Here is a 21,966-nt window from a genome sequence, read left to right as displayed (position 1 = left end):
TGCCAAGCACTTTGCTGGTTACTTTTACACACATTTCTCACTTAAACCTTACACAATTACTGTCTGGTTTTCACAGAGGAGGACTGAGGACCCTCAGGCTGGAGTGGATGACCCATGTGAGGGGCCTGCGGGTTAGATCGCCTGAGGTCAGGAGCAGCACTCTCACCACTCTTGATGTCTCCATCAGTGGTCAACTGTCCAGCAGCCGTTGTCTCAGGGTTTGTTTAGGACCTCAACAAGACAGCCATCCCAGCAATGAATAAGAAAGCATTCTCTGTTTATTCTAGAATTCTTGCTCCTTAGAGGTCTGATCTCAACCTCTGCAAAACTGAATTTCAAGGACCAACAACACATGATACAAAATTCCATTTAAATAACCTTAACTGGAAAGAATTTGAACTTGAGGTTATCCTCACACCATGAGGTCAGCCCAACAGCTGCCAGGCAGCCTTGTAACTCTGCTAATGCTTGCAAATGTCTCTGCTTTTCAAATTTATTGAAGTACAATTTATAAGCAACAAAATGCATGATCTCAATTGGGGGAAAAGGAGACATATGCAAAACTTTAGACAATAAAAAAATAAATAATAATAAATAAATAAATAAATAAAATGCATGATCTTTGACAAAAGCAAATCCTCATGTCGGCATCCCATGTTCAATGTATAAAACACTTCTATCATCCCAGAAAGATTTCTCATGTCCCTTTGGAGCTAATTCTAGCACATACCCTGGCCCCCAGCCAATGCCCCTTCACCTCATCCTAGGAAGCCATTGTTCTGATTTCTATGACAATAGATTAGCTCACCTGTTCTGGAATTTCATGGAATAGTCATGTAGTATGTATTATTTTGTGTCTGGCTTCTTTCCCTCAGGGCAATGTTGCTGAGATCCATCCATGTTGTTGTATGTAACAGTAGTGTATTCCGTCTTCTGAATAGTATTCAGTTGTGGGACTATAAGACAAATGATCTATTTACCTGCTGATGGGCAATCTGTGATGTTTCCAGTGGAACTACTAGGAATAGAGCTGTTGTGTATATTCTTGTATAAGTCTTGTGTGGGCATTCATTTTTAGTTCTCTTAAATAAACCCCTGGGAATGAAATTATTGGGTCACATGTTAAGGGTATATTTCACCCTATAAGAAACTTCTGAACAGTTTTCAAAGTGGTTGAGCCATTCTAAACTCTCACCAGTAACATAAAATCTAGTTACTCTACAACCTCACCAATATTTATATTGTTAATCTTTTTATTTTTAGCCAAGCATATTGATGTGCAGTGATATTCAATTGTGGTTTTGTTTTCCATTATTCTGATGACTAATTTGTTTATTGACAACTTGTATATCTTTATAAAGCATTGGTTAAATTCTTTCATCCGTTTAAAAAATTGCATTATCTTATTATTGTGTTGTAAGAGTTCTTTATATATTCTGAAAATATATTAAAAATATTTTCTCCCAGTCTGTGGTTTGCATTTTCAGTTTTGTAAAATTGTCATTTGAAGAGCAAACATTTTTACTTGTAATAAAGTCCAATTTGTCCATTTTTTCTCTTATGATTTATGCTTTTTGTGTTCAATTAAGCAATTTTTGCCTACTTGGAGATCATAAAGATTTATCCCTTGTACTAGATTACTAAAGTTTTATAATAAATTTTGAAGTCTGGTAGTGTAAGTCCCCTAACTTTTCTCCTCAAATTATTTTAGCAATTCTATAAAAAGTCCACTGGGATTATGACTAGAATTGCATTAAATTTGAGATAATTTGCATCCTAACAATATTGAATTTTATAAAATACCTCTCTATTTATTTAGATCTACTTTAATATTTCCCAGAAACATTTTTATTTTTGTACATTTTATAATTTTAAGTGTATAGGTCTTAAAATCTTTTCCTAAACTTATTACTAAATATTTTATTCTCTTTGGTGTTATTATAAACTAGAGGTCCGGTACACAAAAATTCGTGCACTGGATGGGGGTCCCTCAGCCCAGCCTGACCCTCTCACAGTCCAAGAGCCCTCAAGGGATGTCCTACTGATGGCTTAGCCGCAGTCTGGCCTCCTTCTGAGGGAGGCAACCGGCAGATTAGGGGAAGGCGATGCCCCCATCATGCCTCTACTGCTGCCACTGCTGGACACCTCGGCCTGCCTAAGCCCCAGGCAGCCACTGCGGCTTTGTCCAGAAGGACGTTTGCCCTAATTAGCATATTACCGTTTTATTAGTATAGATAGTATTTATTTCAATTGTTTATGCTAGTATAAATATACAATTGCTATTTACTAACTTTTTACTTTGTGACCTTGTTAAATTTTCTTATTATTTATAGTAGTATTTTTTAATAGTCCTTAGAATTTTCTATGTAGACAAAGATGGTGTTTATATGATGTTTACTTTCTTCCCACTCAATATTCATGCATTTCATTATTTTTTATTCCTGTCTAACTGCACTGGCTAGCACTGCCAGTACAACATTGAATTGGGGTAGAAAGATAATATATTCTTGCTTTATGCCCAATCTTAAGTGGAAAGCAAGCAATTATTTCTTTATTAAGTATGCTGTTACCTGTAGGTTTTTCACAGCTGTCTTTAATAAAATTAAGGAAGTTTCCTTCTATTACTAGTTTGCAAAAGTTTTTACCATGAATGGGGGTTGAATTTTAGCAAACACTTTTTCTTCATCTATCAAGATAACCATGTGATTTTTCTTTTTTTTTTCAGTAATTTTTGTTTTTAAAATTATAGTTATTTTTCATAAAAATATTTATGTTAACATGTAATAAATTTATTGTTCCTTTGAAAGAAATTAAACATTTTTCAATTTTAATTTCTAATACAGTAAATTTTTCTTCTTTATTCTGTTAATGTGGTGAGTTGCATAAATGAATTTTCAAATAAATGTTAAACAAATGTTGCATTTTGGGCCTACACTTTTTTTGTGGTAAGGATTATTTAAATTACAAAATTAATTTTAAAAAATGTAGGGCCATTTAACCTATTTTCCTGTGTCAATTTTAATAAATTATGCTTTCCATCTTATCTCAGTTATTGAATTTATAGACATAAATTTGTTTAAAATATTTACTTATCCTCTTGAAAGCTATAGAATATGAGTGTCATGCCCTCTTTCGTTTCTTACATTGGTAATTTGGATTTTTAAAGAAGTCTTGCTAGAGCTTTATCAGTTTTATTAATCTTTCCAAAGAATCCACTATTAGCTTTTCAAACTTTCTGTAATGTTTATCTGTTCTAAATCTCAGTGTTTTATATTTTAAATTATTATTATTTTTTCTACTTACATTGGATTTAATTTGCTGTTATTTTTCTAGCTTCTTAACATTTAAAGCTTTCTTTTTAAAAAATATAGGCACTTTAAGTTCTATATTTTCTCCTAATAACTGCTTTGGCTGCATCCCACAAATTTTGATATGCTGTTTTCATTATGATTTACTTAGAAATATTTTTCTAATTCCCTTATGGTTTCTTTTTAGACTCATGGATTACTTACTGTGCATTATTTAATTTTGATATATTTGGGGATTTTCTAGATATCTCATTATTGATTTCTATTTTTATTTCATTGAAATCAGATAACATAGCTTGTAGGCTTTAACTTTTTAAAATTTAGTGAAATCAGGATAGACTAGAATATGGTCTATATTGGTGAACATTTCATGAAAATGTAAAAAGAATACATTTTACAACTATTGTGAAAATATTCCAGTCATGTTGGTTGATAGTGTTGCTCAGATAATCTATGTACTAATTGATATTTTATTTATTTCTTCTATCAATTAATAAGAGGGTCTGTGAAAAATGTGCAACTGTGATTATGGATTTATTTCTCTCTGCAGCTTTATACGTTTTTATTTAATGTGCTCTAAAGCTTTGTTATTGTATATGTAAATCTTTAGGATAATTGTCTTCCTAATAAATGTGGCTTTTATCATTGTGAAATGTCCAGTAGCTGTGACTATGTACACACACTACAGCAATAGACTTTGTCTTGATATGTACTTTGTCTGATATTAATATAATCATGCTCATCTTATGTTTAACTGCCTGTATGGTAAATATTTTTTCATCCTTTTACTAGCTATCTACCTGTGTTTTATATTTAATATGTATCTCTTATAGGCAGCCAATAACACTACTGAGCCATCATTTTTAAAAAATGAGTGATGTCACATAGAAATCTGAATCTCTGGCCTCTCTTGAGAAATAGAAGATCTGGGAATAACAGGTTGCATTCCATATGGCAACATCCCATTGAGCAGCTGATGCCCCCTATAGATTTGGCATGCTCTCTCCAGTTCCCACTCTTCTCTATCTTCCAGGCACTGGGGCTGAATTGCCATTTTTCAATGGGCTGTTGTTATTTTCATTGAAGACAAATATTTCTTTGGGTAAATATCCCCATTACATGGGAAGACAAAATGTAGATAACAGGCTGTCTGTTCAAAGACAAAAAGGAGACAATGTATACCTGGCCCATTTTATTCATTATGTGGCCTGGTTGGCCTCCATAGACATTTGAGCTTCACTTTCAGTTGCAGTAAATGTTCAAGTTCTGTTTGAGATGATCTAACTCTGAGGATTAGTATTTTAAAAAAGAGACAATGGCTTTAGCCCATGCACAGGCATTTCTTTTACAAATGGCTGTTCTCTCCTTGTAAATGCATATTTTTTTTAAAAAATTCAAGTTTATACTAGTGTTTATATAATGCATATGTGCTCGTGAATGAAGATTTAACTTTATCCTGGTCAATAATACCCAATCAGAACAATGGTCTAGTTATTAAAATATGTCTCTATGAGTAAAATCAAATAGTTGAGCCAATAGTTAGCTTCCATCTCTTCTGCTCTGGCTTTTGAGGGCAACAGACCAATAAGAAATAAATGTCTGCTTCTCATGTAACAGTTGTGTGGACAAAGACCAGTGTGAACATTTCTTATGCTGAGACGAACTGAAGGTGGGGGAAACGTTTGCAAAGTTCCGTGCCTCAACCCCCAGCTGGGGGTGCCAGCAGCTCCTGTTCCATCCCCACTGTAAGGAGGATGTCCTGAGACCCCACCCTACTCCTATATTCTCTCCAGGAAGGGCAAGATGGTGCCCTGCACAGCTGGGCCAGGGCCCAGACCACTGGGAGGAGCTTGCTCGCTTTGTAAGATTGCTCCAACATTCTGTGAAATGAAATTCAGAATATGCTACCAGGGCCATAACACAGAACCTTCCAATCTTCCAGATGCTGCTGTCCTGTGGCTTTACCATCTGGGAGGACGTAGTGGGTGATGGTGGTTTGGAGGCTGTGATGAAGGTGGTCACCCATTCCATTTAGACATCATTTAACAGTGGCCAGAGCCATCCTGCATTCATTTTCTGAGACCCACGGCTGCTTTCCTGACAATTTCCTTCCCTGGGCCTAGAATCTGAAGCTTTGGAATCCTGTTAGCACTTACACATCCTAATTCATTTTCCACAATGGAGGCTGAATCATAAGACCTCTCCTTCCTCTGTAGTTTCTTTCAGCAATGATTTTCTATAAGCCTAGGAGTAGAGAAGGTCTATCACCTTGTCCCTACATTCCGTTCTCCACATGTTGTGAGGTTTGTGCATTTTTCACAAATTCCCTGAGGTTTTTCTGCCCATGTTTTCTGTTTGTTTGGCCATGATGGGGCTGTGCAGGCAAGGGACTGGGCCAAGCTGGCTGAGTGGGGAGAGTATTTCTTCATTATGATGAGGTTGCAGGGTGTGTGTGTGTGAGGGGTCAGCAGGGGGAAGGTGAAGAGGTGGCCAATGGCTTTTCAACTTCTGCAGTGGGAGACAGCAAGAAGATGGGTAGATGTAGGCTGTGGGCTCAACAAATATATACATTTTAAAAAATATTTTTATTGATTTCAGAGAGGAAGAGGGAGAGAGAGAGATAGAAACATCAATGATGAAAGAGAATCATCGATCAGCTGCCTCCTGCACACCCCACATTGGGGATTGAGCCCACAACCCAGGTATGTGCCCTGACGGTGAATCAAAATGACCTCCTGGTTCATAGGTTGATGCTCAACCACTGAGCCACACTGGCCGTGCTCACCAAATATTTTTAAATAAACACGACTGGAAAGTAGGCTGGAAAAGGCTTCTCTTCTTCCAAGCAGAATGTACTGTGCAGTTATTTTGAGGAAATCAGTACCACCTTGGATATGCTTTGGAGTTACTCATACTGCATCTTGCTTTTGAATGACTTGAGCTTCCTCTCGCAGGTCCAGCCAGAAAGCAGACCTGGAGACAGGGTCAGGGTCCATGAAAACTTAGCCTAGAGGGATTTCGCTCTGTGTTTTCCTGAGAATGCTTTGCACACACTCACCTTCTGGTCAGAAAAGGCATTGCTTTTGTGTCCAACCTTTGGTCACTGTTCTCACATGGTCAGCCAAGTGGACTTAGTTGAGAAACTCCTGGTTCTGACTGGTGTTCATTACTTTTTGATTCAAACACATTGTCCAGACACTTGAATGGAAGGGTGATGTGAAAGGGACACTTGCCAGAATGTGACGTGGACACAGAATGCAATCTGTCTTTTTCATTGAGGAGCAGTGCCATTAACTCGGATGAAAAGGTGACTGTAAATTGCTTAATAAGTGCCTGGCACACAAGCAGCACTTAATAAATGTTCGATGTTATTACTTTATTATTATTAATAAGAATGATGCCTTTTTCTTTCCTGCCCACCTTGCCAACAAGGCTCTCCCCCCCCCCGCGCCAGATTATCCAAATGTGTTTTGGACAAAATGAGAGGATCCAAGATTGAATTATGCAGTAACCTGGTTCCACTCCCTCCCCCAGGGGTTTCTGGAAGAACCATAGGCAGGTAAGACACTCTTGAAGTCTCCTGGGGCATGTCTGAAGGGCTCTGGTTGGGTAGCCTGTTATGACACAGAACTTAGCCTTTTAAGGAGGCAGCCTGGAACCCTAATTTTTCTCTTCATGGTAACCACTTATTTCCTGTGGACTTTCACTCTATTGGTTTTCTGAACACAGTGAGAGGGAAGCTATTTACAACTGGTATCCTACATAATAAAAGGCTAATATGCAAATCAACCGAATGGCTGAACGACCAGTCACTATGACGCCCACTGAACACCAAGGGGCAGATGCTCAATGCAGGAGCTGCCTCCCAGGTGGTCAGTGCACTCCCACAGGGGAAGCGCTGCTCAGCCACAAGCTGGGCTGACAGCTGGCGAGTCCAGCAGCGGTGGTGGGAGCCTCTCCCACCTCCACGGTAGCGCTAAGGATATCCAACTGATGGTTTAGGACCACTCCCTGCCTAAGCCGTCAGTTGGACATCCTCCAAGGGCTCCCGGACTGCGAGAGGGCACAGGCCGGGCTGAGTGACCCCCCTCCCCGAGTGCACAAATTTCATGCACTGGGCCTCTAGTTTCTGTATAAAAGAAGAACAAAGTCCTCTAGCAGAGATTTCTTCTATGTACAGGGTGGGGCAAAAGTGGGTTTACAGTCGTTCATATAGAAAATAATACAATAACAAATAAGTAATATTACAAGAATAAACTCTCTTTTGCATTCTCACAGCTGTAAACTTACTTTTGCCCCACCCTGCAGATATGAGTACATCTGCATCTCCTAATATGGCTGCTTGCCAAGGCTCTCTTAGTTTCCTGTTGTACAGGGAAGGGCAAGAGTTGGTTTAGATGCCAACATTTCTATGTCTCGAGTGCAGGGCAGGCACTGATGTTGCAGAGATAACTACGCCTTGTAGACTTGCGTGTTGTTTCTAAGTTTTCTTTCCTCTGTAGCCTGGAAGGTAATAAAGTGTAATGATTAGGAATCAGAGAGTCTTGAGTTGAAATCTTGACTTTGCTATTTCCTAGTTCTGCAACTTTGGGCCCATTCCTTATTCTCTGTGAACTTTATTTCCTTGTCTACATAGTGAGCAAATGAATAGCCATTCCACACAATCATTGAAAGCATCGAATAGCATATCATATGAGGACGTGTTTTATAAAGTGTTCAGTTCAAGTTCAGAAAACCTAATCCAAACAATTTAGGCAAAATAAAAATGTATTGACCCTCCTAATAAAGAGTTAGAGCTGTAGGCATGGCCAGATCCAGGGGCTCAAACACTGCTGTTGGGTCCAGACTTCACCTTACTTTTATTCTGCTCCCCTCCACATTGGCCCTCTCTTCAGACAGGTTCTCTCTTATCTGGGCAAGGTGGCTGCAATATCGTCATTCTTTCTCCTCCAGTTTCAAGTCCAGGGGGTAAGAGAGGATTCCTCTCTTCCAACAGTCCCAGCAAAAGTGTCAGCGCATCTCATTAGCTCTGAATGGATTATCTAGGAACCAATGCAACTCTGACATGAGCCCACCTCGGGAGCAAGAGGTGGAGTCAGTACCCCCTGCATTGCCTGAAAGTGCAATGGTTTCCAAGAAGGAAATCAGGGTGCTATTGCCAACAAAAGGGGAATTGGATGTTGCCAGGGTCGGGGTGAATTTCCCCTTAGAAGGCCCTAAAGATTAAAGAAAATAATACAATAACGAATTTAACACCAGTTCTAGAAGTCCATATGGAGATCTTTCTTGGACCTTAAAAGAAAGAAAATCAGATTAAACGAAGAAAGCACCACTCCATGCAGTAATCGTGAATTTACATAATTGTTATTATTTCAAGAACTGAATGAAAATATAAAGTAAAAAAAAATGGATGAAAGGTTCACAATGAGACACCAGAACATTGTGGAGTGGGGCGGGGTGGGAAGTGGCGGTCAGAACTCTGGAAAGTCCATAGTCAAGGACAGACACTCCGCCCAGCTGCAGAATGCAGAGCGGCAGGGGTGGAGCAGAGGAGTTCCCGGGAGCCTGAGGATGGATGGCGGGGCAGAGGGCTAGAGTCCTGAGTTCCCAGAAGTTTCCATGTTATCATCTGGACTGGCTGTCCCGGCCAAAGATCTTTAGTTCAAGTTCTTCCTGCCAAGTAGTGGTTCTCAGACTTGGCCGCTCACTAGAATGACCAGCATTTTAAAAGATGATTCCAGGAAGCGCCTGCTGGCAAGCGATTCACTCAGCCTGGGTGGGGCCAGAGTCTGGATGTTTGGGCTTTCCTGGGGCCAGCTTTCCTGGGGCCAGGACTAGTGTTTGGGCCTCTAGGGGCCCTGTCCATCCCTCCCCAGCTGCACTCCCCACTCTGTAATGGAAGGACCTGTTGACACTGCTGTCTCCCGCCCCCTCTCCCCCACATAGAGTGTGAGTCCCCTGAGGGCAGGAACCCCTGCTGCTTTGGACACCTGCACACCGTGCAGTACCTGGGGTGCTGTGAGCACCCACTAAGCGCTTGCTGAAGGAAGGCTGGAGGACACATAGTCTGCCAGGCCAGCTGCCTTTTCCCACGTGAGCTTTTCTGGGGGAGAAAAGCTGCTGTTTCTGGAAGAGCTCTGTGATTGAGGAAAGATCACAGCCGCAAAGGAAGAAAGGCCGCTGGGGAGGGGATGGGCTCAAGGTTCACGCAGACTCCACACTCCATACCGTCTCTAACAAAGCGACAGCAACGCTGGTGACGATGGTACCGGTTAGCATGCTGTCCCCATTTCACAGATGCAGATGAAGAAAGGGAGGCACAGGGAGCCGCCGGTCCAGGAGCCCATCGCTAGGACGGGCCACAGCTGGGACTCTGCCACCCGTGGGGCCGCACCTGCCTCTCAGCTCTCGCAGGGGCGGGCGGCGCAGCTCTGAGAAACTCCATGCATGCCTGTCAGGTGCCCACTTCCACCGTGGAAGCGTCCAGCAAAAATGAGTCAACAGCTAAGGAAATCTTGAGAGCACAAAGGGCCTCTCATTAAAGAAACCATTGTCCACCTTTCCAAACAGGCTATTTTTGGTCTCATTTTTATTCCCCTGCTGCTGCCTGCTGAAGGTCACTGGCTGCGTCTGTACAAACCAAAGAGGTCATTGACAAGGAATACTTGGCTGGGAACCCCAGGGCTGGGGAGGGGCCAGGGGAGGAAGGAACAGAGGAGAAGGAGGTGAGGCAACTCCACAAGGGCCAGCTCGGCCTGCTTTCCCTCCCCAACCACCCAATGACCTTCTTTCCTCAGGGTGACCACTCCCCTGGGCTGGCTTTCCGGCACACCCACAGCCAGCCGGGCCTCGGGAGTCAGTCCACATTCCAGGGACCAGACCGGCTGCGTCTGCAGGGTGCTGCTCTCCACTCCTCAGGCGGGGAAACGCTCTTGGAAGGGCTGGAAAGGTGGGTGCCAAGTTGAGGTTCATTTCCTTCTTCTCGGAGTGCGCCTCTGAAGAGTTTAAACCGGGGTGGGGCATCAGGCCTCCTCTTGGGAAAGTGTTTGATCATCTTCTTGAGACAGAAACAGTGGCAGGCCGGCTGCTCCGAGGGGATGAGCGGGGAGCTGGGGAGAGGGGTGAGGAAGGCAAGTGAGAGAAAGAGCTGTTCTCCTTTGGACCTGCCAGGGCCAGACGGAGAGGACCTCAGTGCTAGAAGGGATCAGTCTGGAGGGCGCAAGGCTGCCCTCTCTGGGTGTTGCATGGCTCGGGTGGCAGGAGCTACTGAGAAAAAGCCACCTGCTTGGGGGAGGAGGCTCAGGCTCCCAGCCAGACTCCTTCTAGGAGTGAGGCGAGGCATTATCTTGTCCCCCCAGACCAGATCCTGAAAAACCACTTGGCCACCCACAGTTCAAACAAAGGGGGAGACTGTGTCGGAAGGCTGAGCCTCGTGGGAGCTGGCCTCAAGGGACAGAAGTGGAAGGCCTAAGAAACCGGGAGTCAGGGCTTGTCTGGCGTTCAGGACGAATTTTCTTTTTGTTAAGAGAAAAACATCTCCATACCATGTTAATTATTAGCCGAGTGTTCTCGAGAGAGAACAGTCTGTTTTTGCTCTATGCTTTTAAGGAAGAACTTTCCGGTTGGCAGAGCCCTCCTAAGGGGTAGGACTGCCTCAGAGGGAGGGGTCGGCCCCAGATGATGGAGAGTTGAGGCTGAGGCCTGGCAGGGAGGGTCCCATGGCTGCGGTCACTTCCCGGGCTATGTCACGCCAGGCCATGTCAGAGGTGGTTCTCTTGATGTCACTCTCTGGGCTTTCCCCCTCACCTGCCACTCCTTCTTGGAGCCTTTCCTGGGACCCTCTGCCCACGGCTTCGGTATCAGCTCTCCTCTGACGGGCCTGAAATCTCTATCCGCGGTTTGTCTCTGATCCCTGAGAAAAGAGCTGCCATTCACTGAGAACTTTCTAGGCGTCCGCTCTGAGCTCAGTGCCCTCGATGAGAGCTGTGCAGGGTGCGGTCTAGGCCAGGGGCTCAGAGCAGACCACACGCTTTCCAATCTTGTCCTCCACTGTTACTGAATGTGTAACCTTGGACAACACACTGGCCTCTCTGTGCCTCAGTTTCCCCACGCTTCAAAATGGGGATCACAATACCACCTACCCCACAGAGCTCTTGTGAGGCTCACGTGAATTGACACGTGCCAACTGCTTTTAACAGTGCCTGGCACGTGTGTTCAATATAGGTTAGCAATTCTAATGGTCTCTTCCGAGCGTCACAGCAAAGCCCGAAGGGAAGTGTAATTGTCCCTAATTGCGGATTAGGAAAACTGAGGCTCAGAGAGGAGGTGGAGCCCGGCTCGAGTTTGCAGACCAGCCACTCTGCTAACAGTAACAGCGAACCCTTGGAGAGCACAGGGCAGAGTCAGTTTCAGACCTAGGCAGGGATCTTCAGAATCTATTATTAGATCTATTATTATCTTTTTTACTCCTCACCCAAGGACACATTTTTGGTTGTTTTTTTTTAATTGATTTTAGTGAGAGAGGAGGGGGTGGGGGGAAATAGCGATGTGAGAGAGAAACATCGATCGGTTCCTTCCCATACTCGCCCTGACTGGGGATCGAATCCGAAAGCGAGGCATGTGTCCTGACTGGGAATCAAAACCCTTGGTGCCTGGGCCGAGGCTCCAACCAACGGAACCACCTGGCCAGGGCTCAGAATCCATTCTCTTCATCACCCTCCCAGACCACCTTTCTGTAATGGTTGTGGAAAGAATCAATACTCAACCCCGGCGTTGGCTTTTACAATGACGCTTGCTTTGGAGTTGGAGAAGGCCTTTGAACGTGCAGCTGACCCTCAAACCAGTTTTTGGGAGGCAGCAGTGACCCCTGTGGGCAGACTTAAGCATGTGAAGGGGGCCTGGAATATAGTAATTTATTTAATCCTTACCGGGACCCTTGGTAGTATTACTGGGCTTATTTTACAAGTAGCTAAGGCAGAGTCAGACCTTCTCGATGATGTCACAGTTGTTGGGATTGGGATTTGAATCTGTGTCTGACTCTAAAAATCCCTGGCTGGGTCCCAGAATCTTTGATGGAGTTTTTTAAAAAAGACAATTCCGGCCCACGGGATCAGAGTTTCTTAGGGGGGAGCGCAGGCCTCTGGTGTTTAAGAGCCAGAATCTCATGTGCAGCCAATCCTGAGAACCCTCCCCAGCTGCGCTGCTGCCTCCGCGAGTCACAGTTGCATTTCCAGGCCTCTGTTGACCATCCCACCTGGGCGCTCACCAGCATCTTCCCCTCTCTCCTCATGGCCTTGGACCACCATCCAGGCACCCAGTCTCCCCTGGGAACTCAGTCATCCTCAACTTCGCCCCCTCCATCCCCTCAGGGTTCCCCACGGGTCTCCCCAACCCATGCCCCCTCTACCTCCGCTGCCTCCACCTTGGAAAAAGCCTTCATTGTTGCTGCAACAGCTTCCTAACTCATCGCCCTCTGACTATCTGTTTCTCTTTCTCTGTGTCTCCATCTCTCCCTAGGCTATTCCCATTTCTTCTCCCCTAAAGACCAGCCCACATCCTTCCTCCTGCGACTTAATGAGCTAAAAGCTATCTCATCACCCACTTTTCTGCTTAAAAACTTCCATCCACACAGGCCTCCCAGCTAATATCCACGATCAGCACAGCAAATCCATCCCCTCAATCCCTGGCTCAAAGTTTACTCTTGAGCTTCGACTTCTCCCGGTGGCCCAGGCCATGTTCCAGCCACACTAAATCCCCCCCCCCCCCTTTCTAAACAGTGTCCTTTCACAGCGTGTGAACATGCCATGCTGTGCCTTCTGCCTGAAATGAGCTTTCAACCTGGCTTGGCTGAAAAACTCCTACTTGTCTTATAGAACCCAGCTCAAAAATCTCCTCCGGGAAGCCTTCCCGGAGTTCCTCAGAGACATGGACACTGCTTCCTCCATCCATCCCTAGCACAGGGTGAAGCTGGAATGATTTGATGACATGTCTGTCCCTCAGTGGACTCCTCCTTCAACAATCACCTATTAAAGCTTTCCCACTGCCAGGTGCAGGCCCAGGCGCTCGGGGTACTGATGAGCAAAAGAGAGTTTCTGTCTTCACATCAACTGAACCTGGTTGAGAAGGGGGACAGGGCACTTCAGAGAGAGGGCACCACATGGCAAAGACCCAGGAGGCAGGGGCAGCAAGCCTTAGGGATGCCTGCAAGGGGGGTGCTTAGAGTGGCAGGGAGGGAGATGCAGACAGGGAGGCGTCTGGAAGGGCCACGAGCTTCCCTCTCATGCGCCCTGAGACTCCCCACCCAGGAAGCTAGGACTTGGGAGAACCATGATCAGATTCGTGGCTCAGAAAGATCCCTACGCGTTAGTTTCTCGAGATTTTCGTGTTTATAAGCACAGTTTCTGGAACACAGTTTCTGGACCTGGCGAAATAAGGGCTGTCGGTCGGAACGACTGGACAAGGACGTCTCTCGGTGGGGATGGGTTGGGTCCAAGGACTTGTGGTCCCTGAGATTCCCTGTCTCTATTGACTAAGCCTCTCTCCCCCCCCCCCCCTCCCCCGGGGGTGCCCGCAGGTGCCGGAGTCCAGCCATGCTGGCGCTGCTGTGTGCCTGCTGGTTCCTGGTGGCCTGCGCCTCGGGCGCCTGGGTGGGCTCCGATGCCAGCTTCGGGGGCCCCGAGGAGCCGAACAGAGACACGCGCGCCATAGTGACGGAGACCCGGGAGGAGATGGCCCGGCGGCGGGCGGCCTCCATGCTCTACGCGGCCTGCCCGGTGCGGCCGTCCGCCAGTCTGGACGCCGCCCAGCCCCAGGTGACCGGCCTCGTGCTGTTCCGGCAGCTGGCGCCCGGGGGCCGGCTCGACGCCTACTTCGACCTGAAGGGCTTCCCGACGGAGCCCAACAGCTCCAGCCGCGCCATCCACGTGCACCAGTTCGGGGACACGATGCAGGGCTGCGAGGCCACCGGGCCGCACTACAACCCGCTGGGCGTGCCGCACCCGCAGCACCCGGGCGACTTCGGCAACTTCGCGGTGCGCGGCGGCGGCCTCTGGAAGTACCGGCCCGGCCTGGCCGCCTCGCTCAGCGGCCCGCACTCCATCGTGGGCCGCGCCGTGGTGGTGCACGCGGGCGAGGACGACCTGGGGCTCGGCGGCAACGCGGCCAGCGTGCAGAACGGCAACGCGGGGCGCCGGCTGGCCTGCTGCGTGGTGGGGCTGTGCGGGCCCGAGCACTGGGCGCGCCTGGCGCAGGAGCACCAGCTGCGCAAGGAGAGCAAGAAGCGGCGGCGGGAGAGCAAGGCGGCCTGAGCGCGTCCGCCCGCCCCTCCGAGCCGGTGCCCTGACACCCCTCCAAGCTCCCCGAGATCCCCTTCCATCTGCCCCAAGACCCTGCCCCACCGTGATTTTCTCCCTCTTCTTCCAGAGACATCCTCTACCCTGAGATCTCCAGCCAGGCCTGCTGAGACACCCCCCTCCATCCAGAGGGTAGGCCCCCCCCCTTGGGAGCACCCCCACCCTGAGCTCTAAGAACCCCCAGAGGTACGCCCCTCCATCTACCACATACTCCATCTACCCCGAGGGCCTCCTAGACTCCTGAGGTCCTTTTCTACCCTGTCACCCCGGCCCTCACCCCATGAGCCCCGAGATACCTCTATGCCCTCAGGACACCCCCCTCTAACTCCCCCACCCCCTAGATTCCGCCAGGCTCTCGTTCTGGGGTTGCCTAGAGTCCCCACCTCCCCACCCACCACCAATGCGTGGCCCTGCCAGCCGCGGCGCCTGCAGGAAGGAGTCTTCGGCTATTTTGGGCACCTCGCCCCCCTGCAGAGAGATGCCCTTTGGGGCGGCCTGGCAATCTTCACGTCGCACATTAAAAACGCAGCAGCTCAGTACTGCATCAGGGCCTCGGTTACTCTGTTTGTTTGAGGCTTCTCTCCCGGGCTCAGTTACTATTTGAAAATAGCAAAGATATTTCCCAACCCCCTGCAGGACTTCTTATTCCCCTCGTCCCAATTCTGCCGGCAAGGGTTGTTGTGGGAAGGGAGAGAGGAAAATTCCGTTTCCTGGGCTTCATCCCGGAGCCGCGGAACCCAACCGGAGAGAAGGAAATCTGTTTGCAATAGGCTGCCGGCGATTCCGACACTGGAGCCACGGCCTGGGCCCTGGGGCTCCTCACACCTGCCTCTCCCTGCGGCATGAGGCCCATTTCCCGGGTGGCTGAGGTCGGGCCAGTGAAGCGGGGTCACTGGGCGAGTGACAGGAGGGTGTGCTGGCAGACGGCATTGCCCGGCCTTTGCACAACCAGGACGATGCTCTTCTCCACACAAAGGCACCTGGAAGCAGCGGGGCCCGGAGGCGGGCTGGTTTTCATTCAAAGCGTGGAGTTTCAGCCTCTTTTTGAAAATCACAATCTACACACAGACTAGATCAGTCTTGCGTATCCACCTTCATTTACTGAACAAAAGTTCTCATAATAACTTTTCAACCTCCTGGTGTAGACCCACGCCCTGGCCGTGGCGTTTGCACCCTGGTTAGCTGGAGGCAGCTTCTGTGTTTCCCCGACTCTTAAAACAGTGAGCCACACTGACCCTTAGCCAGAAACCCATCCCCAGTGGTTATTTTTACCTCTTACCAGGACTAGCTTGTCATTGAAAGTTCTTCCTTTGAACCCAAGTGACAATTGGGGAGAAAGGCTATTCTTGTCTGGTGACTCTGCTCCACCAACTGGTTCTCACTGGTTTGAAACCTTAACTCGAACTGTACAGGTCAGCACTGAAAGGGGATGAGCAAACCGAGTCTTTAAATATCCTGATCTCAAAGAGATGGGCTCACCTATCCCCACAATTAAAAGTTCCAAGAACGGCCAGGCAGCAATTACAGAGGACTAAAATGCCAGACACGTCATCTTTGACTCTGCTGCCAGATTGTAGGTTAATTCAGGATCACCCAAGGAGGTGTGGGTTTATTTTTCAGGAGGAGACTGGTGCTTTTCACCACTTTTGTCTTCCTCTGTTGGGGCTGCTATCACACACACACACACACACACACACACACACACACACACCACCGTGTAACTTAGAAACAACAGGAATTTATTTTTCACACTCCTGGAGGCTGGAGGTCCAAGATCATGGCACCAGCATGGCCAGGTTAGAGACCTTTTTTGGGGTTCACAGCCAGGGCTTTTTTGCCGCATCCTCCCATGATGGAAGGTGCAAGGCATCTCTCTGGAACCCTTTAGGCACTAATCTCATTCATGCCTGACTGTCTCTCTCTCTCTCTCTCTCTCTCTCTCTCTCTCTCCCTCTCTCTCTTTCTCCTGATTTTGGGATCTCCCAAAGGCTCCACCTCCTACAACCATCATCTTTGAGGGATAGCATTTCAACATGTTTATTTTGGGGGGACACATTCAGACCATAGCACCTTTTGTTCTTACTTTCTCTCTTCACTACCCTCAGCCCCTCAGACTGAGGAGAAACCCCAGCAGACCTACTCCTTTCTGTTCTGTCCACTAATGGGAGTGGAATGGATACACTATTCCATGGGGCTCCAGAGCCAAGAAACAGAGAGGAACTAACACAAGGGCCAATTACAGTTCCCTGCCAGGGCGAAGGAACGCGTGGAGTGTGATGGCTGATGGCTCGGGCTCGGCTAGAAAAGCCTGTTTGGAACCCCGGCTCTGCCATACTCACACGCTGTGTGACCTGAGCAAGTCACCGCACCTCTCTGGGCCTGGCTTTTCTCATCTGTAAAATAAGGCTATCCTGTTGGGTTGTTGTGAGGGTTAAATCAAGTCTTATTCAGGAAAGCTGTAGAGCATCACATGAGGACCTCAGGATCTACTGAGTGTCTAATTAATCCTGGCTACGGTCAGAAAAATAGCTACCCCTCATGGATTGGACTCCCTTGTTAGGTACTGAGTGCCACACCACTGGAAAGATTCAAGTAAAGGGAAGGGTGCCACCACTGAGGTTTGTTAGAAGAGAAACTCTGCGATCCCAGCTCTTGGGGGGAGGGGATCGGAGATGAGGGACAGATTGTGGGCCAGAAAAGCAGACCTTTGCTTTTGGCCCAGAACCTGTCACCAAACCTGTCCTTTGGCCCCCACTTGGCCCCGGAGGCTATTTTTAGCCTCTCCCCTTACCGTTCTATTTTGTTAATCTCTTTACATTTGCTGTTTTGACTTCCCAGCCAGCTTGCTAATCAGCTTGCCTATTTGACTCACAGGGTTTGCATTTGTCACTGAGACTTCAACACACACTTGTTTTGATTTCTTTTTGTAAAATTAGAAGCATTTGATGTAATGACTCTACCTAGACACAGCTGGTAAAGTGAGAAGAATGCTCAAGTTTGCAGAGTTTAAACACAATGTAGACAATAATTAGAAATGCTATCTTTAGATGTTTAGGATAAGCTTTTTCTCAGAATTGCAGTGAATTTTTCTGAGCTGGGCTTTTCAGTGCATATATATATATATACAGAAATACTAAAAATGTGAGAAAATAGAGCAAATCAGTGAGTACTTGGATCAACTTGAAAGATTGCAGGAAATAAATGAACTGATTTTAGATCTGGCATTTTGGACTGAATGCATAAAATCTTTACATTCTCCTTAATTTTCATGATGAGCACATGAGCTAATAATTTTAGGTGATAGATTTGTAACTGATAAGTTGCTACAATATGGAGAAACGCTCAGCCTATGTTTGGCCTGCAGCGGGGGTGGAGAGAGAAAAATGACCCAAATAATAAAGATAATTAATCATCTGTATAAGGAAAATTACCACATATTTATTTCAGGTAACAAAAATGATACAGACATGATACATGATGATCATAGAATCCAATAAAGCAAAGCCTGTAAATGAATAGAAGTTACTTCTTTTTTTTTAAATTAAACTACAAAATAGCAGCCGTTTTGCCTTTTTTTATAAAAAAAGCCAATTGTTTTAAATTTAATAGGCTACCACTGGCCTTGGCTAAGATTCCCAAAAATGTATATTCCTGGGCTCACATAGGCTCCAGAAAGTCAGACTTGTCAGTGGTATACAAACATTCGCTGTGCATTCCAAAGCATTCTCATTTAGTAAAGAGGTGATACAAAATGTAAGGCAGCACATCAATATCTATCATTTTAAATTGCCTTCATGCTGTATCAACGTGGTTTGCTTTGTTTTGGTGAGCAATCATATCGAGAGACGGGTCCTTCTTATTCTTTCTGCTCCTCGTTTCTATTTAGATTCACTACTGAGCTCTCTATTGCATCTCTCTGATCTTCACATTTTTCTTTGTTCAGAAAGACATCTGGAAAAAAAAGGGAATATATTAACCTAGTGAGTTAAGGGGACTCCTCTGCCTTTTTGACATCCTAAGGTACCCTCCATATTATTAAGGAGACTTCCCGAATGAAAGCAGAGGGCGAAGATGCTCAAAGAGAGACCTCTTTCAAAGAGAAGTGGGGTACCAAGCCAGCCCCAGGGCTGCAGGAAAATGGTCAAGCCAGGAGGAAGTGTCATTTTTTTTGGAGGAACAGAAAACCAAGAGGAGCCAAGTCACGCTGTAATTTTAAAGAGACAGGGAAGTAGCTGGTCTTTGAAATTCCTTAAAGAGGAGACTGGACCTTTTATATCCCATGGGGAATCGGGGTGCCCATCCTCAATGCTCCAGTCGGAAGAATACATCCGAAAATGCACCCCAACACGTGAATGACAGATACCAGAACCCTTTTTTTAGAACGTCCCAACGTGATGGTGCTTGGGAGAGAGGGCGCAGAAGAACAAGGACGGGAAAACGAATTTGGCTTATTTAAGGTTGCCCACTGGGCAGAGGTTCCAGCAGGGGTTGAGCTGAGGGCCACGAGGAGCCTCCCCGTGGAGAGGCTTTGGGAATGGCTGTGCCAGCGAAGAAGAAAGGGGGAGGGGGAGGGACAGAGAGGCTTGGAAAGGGAGAGGCGTTAGAGATGAGAAATGCCTGGTTTGCAAAAACCAATCCATTTCCATGGGCCTTAATTAAAAGAACGACAAACACTCATATGTAAAAATCCTCACCTAAAGGCTCCCGGGTACAGAGAGATCGCCAGCAATGCAGCCCGTGTGAACAAGCTTTCATTAAGAGACCTGTCAGCTCTGTTTCATTTATCCAGACTGCTGTGCATTCTGCTGGCAACCAGGCTGGAAAAATAATGGCAGGACAGACACACTTGAGGAGGTAAACAAAGGCGGGAGCGTTCCAGCTTCGAAATAGGACGGATGACAGAGAAGCCGGGGAGAGGGGAGAGGAGGTGGCATGCTTCTTAACTGGCAAAACAACACACCACCACCACCACCCTCCCCCCAGGGCCACCCTCATCAGTAACATAATATTCTGGCTTTTTAAGGAGAAACCAATTTTTAAAACACCAGACGTGGGGTTCAGTGACAATGCTGTTGATGGCCTACTACTCAAATCTATTCTCAACTCACCTATGTTTCTCAAGACCTGATTTTGTTTTGGTGTTTACCCTTGTGGGGTCTGCATGTTCAGGGACAGGGCCCCTCCCCAATTTGTGAACCTAAACCCAGGACATACTTTCATCTCCCTTGCCAGGGATTGGTTTAGACATAGGCAATTCTCACCAATGAAATGTGACAAGAACTGAGTGTTTTGCTCTTACACACACACACACACACACACACACACACACACACACGCAAAAGGGGAAACTTCCTTTTGCCTTTGAACACAGCTGTGAGAGGTGGTGATGGCTGGAGCTGTTGCAGCCTTCTCGTGAGCTTGAGGAAGCAGCTGACACCGAGGCGGCCAGAGCAGGACAACAGGAACCCAGATCCTTGGTGACTTTCTTGAATGAGCCAGACCTGGAAGGCCCTACTTCTAAAGTTCCTGTTATGCAGTATAATTCATTTTTCTATTGCATAAGTTTCTTAAACAAGAAGTGTGAATTACAGATGAGGAGACCCTGACTGACGCAGGGTTATCTGGTGGGACAGGGGAGAGAAGGCTGCACCCTTTCACAGGGCCTCCTAAACAGACAAAAGGCAGCCCTGGCTGGTTTGGCTCAGTGGATAGAGTGTCGGCCTGAAGACTGAAGGGTCCCAGGTTCAATTCCGGTCAAGGGCATGTACCTTGGTTGCGGGCACATCCCCAGTAGGGGGTGTGCAGGAGGCAGCTGATGGATGTTTCTCTCTCATCGATGTTTCTAGTTCTCTATCCCTCTCCCGTCCTCTCTGTAAAAAAAATCAATAAAAAAAAATATTTTTTAAAAAAAGACAAAAGGCAACCATCAGTAATGGCCGAAACTCTCTTTAATGCTATGGAACAGAAGAACCATGTTGGGTTGGGAGAGCAGAGGTGGGACAATGCCACAGGTGTGTATGGGGCACGACAACAGGATCGACTCACTGGCTCCAATGCCATCTCATAACACAAAGCCTTTCTAGGCTGATCGCCCGCGGGGGGTTTAGGTGATCGCTCTCTATGACCTCCCCGCCCTGCACCCCAGACTCCCTGGGGCTCACGGCAGTTTCCTGCCCATGATGGAATGTGTTGGGAGTTCACTATAAGCTTTGCTTTCTGGAAAGTCATGAACGGGCCCTAAAGATGTGCACCTGGCCGACCGTGTGTCCCAACCAGAGCTTCCGTGGGGAGACACTGTCCCTCTGATTAGGATGGCATTAAACCTGCCTGTGTTTTCCTTTGGTGACTCTATGCAGCAGGGCTGAGCATTTGCAGGCGATTAAGGCCGAGTGCAGCAGGAAAATGATGTCTGTGGCTGCTGGGCTGTGCGGGCTCTGCAGCTGTGGAAATGGCCTCCCCGGAGAAGAAGCTGAGGGGTGGGCCTGGGGAGGGGGGAGAGACTGGAGCACAGAGTGGGGAAAGGGGCACTCCAGCCTGGCAGACGGGGGGGGGGGGGGGCAGATGGTGTGTCCAGCTCACCAGGAGCCACAGTGCGCTGACTCGGGCATGCCCCCATTCCACCAGCAGGGGAGACCTCCCGTGAGTGGAAAGAAAGCTGCCGGAGGCTCCCCCATCATGCACGTGGCAAAGGACTGGGCCTTCTTGTCTGCACGGTGCCCCTTGGGAATGAGACAGCACTGATTCCTCCGGGCTCCTACTCTGCTCCAGAGCGGCGCCAGGAGATGAAATGTGGCGGGGAAGGGTCAGGGTGGGCCGGCCCCGCACGTGCAGGTTTCACCCCAGGATTGTGATCATCCGCTTTTTAGGGTGAATTTTCAACCTTTCCCACCCAGTGAGCCTCTCTTTGTCTGAAGCAGTGATTCTGCTGGTTCTCAGAGTGTTTTGAGCTTTGGGATCTGGTATCGGGTCTTCCTGGGAAAAGAAACTGAGTTCGGCTCCAAGAAAGTCCTGTCGTTGGATGAGCCTCAGTTGTCTGCAGGGCCAGGTGCTCATTTTGTCCTCAAGGACGGAACCGGCTGGGGCTGACCACGCCCCGTCCCCACAGGTGGACCTAGTACTTGGTTCCCCAGCCCCCTCACGGGCTGGAAGGGAGTTGTTTTCCTCTCTCTTTCCACTCTAGGGTCACGAGCTCCGTGTCTTGTCTTTAACATCCCTGTTCCTGGGGGCACGGAGGGGGCAGCCTTCACATTCTGTTGGAGGAGGGATGGGTTCGCGGGTTCAGGTGGGGCGGGAAACTGAATGGGCCC

At 47.4% G+C, this 21,966-nt stretch overlaps 1 protein-coding gene and 1 long non-coding RNA gene across 2 annotated transcripts; both read left to right on the top strand.

Moving 5' to 3' along the window:
- The first annotated feature begins 865 nt into the window (after nt 1-865).
- On the top strand, nt 866-9,850 carry LOC129152155 (uncharacterized). The gene is made up of 3 exons (XR_008558883.1): nt 866-906; nt 6,763-6,867; nt 9,606-9,850. It is a non-coding gene; the product is annotated as an uncharacterized LOC129152155 (long non-coding RNA).
- Nucleotides 9,851-10,142: 292 nt separating this feature from the next.
- Nucleotides 10,143-15,209, top strand: SOD3 (superoxide dismutase 3). The gene is made up of 2 exons (XM_008140348.3): nt 10,143-10,257; nt 13,882-15,209. Exon 2 carries the CDS (start codon nt 13,898-13,900, stop codon nt 14,612-14,614), a length of 717 nt encoding a protein of 238 aa, XP_008138570.2. The 5' UTR covers nt 10,143-10,257; nt 13,882-13,897; the 3' UTR covers nt 14,615-15,209.
- The last annotated feature ends 6,757 nt before the right edge of the window (nt 15,210-21,966 follow it).

The sequence above is a fragment of the Eptesicus fuscus genome, chromosome 2, assembly GCF_027574615.1.
Source record: "Eptesicus fuscus isolate TK198812 chromosome 2, DD_ASM_mEF_20220401, whole genome shotgun sequence".
Classification (NCBI taxonomy): Eukaryota; Metazoa; Chordata; class Mammalia; order Chiroptera; family Vespertilionidae; genus Eptesicus; species Eptesicus fuscus.
This window is presented reverse-complemented; position numbering and strand designations above follow the sequence as displayed.

Excerpts from the sequence above, each read along its gene's own strand:
- SOD3 (XM_008140348.3), top strand. The coding sequence starts at position 13,898 with ATGCTGGCGCTGCTGTGTGCCTGCTGGTTCCTGGTGGCCTGCGCCTCG.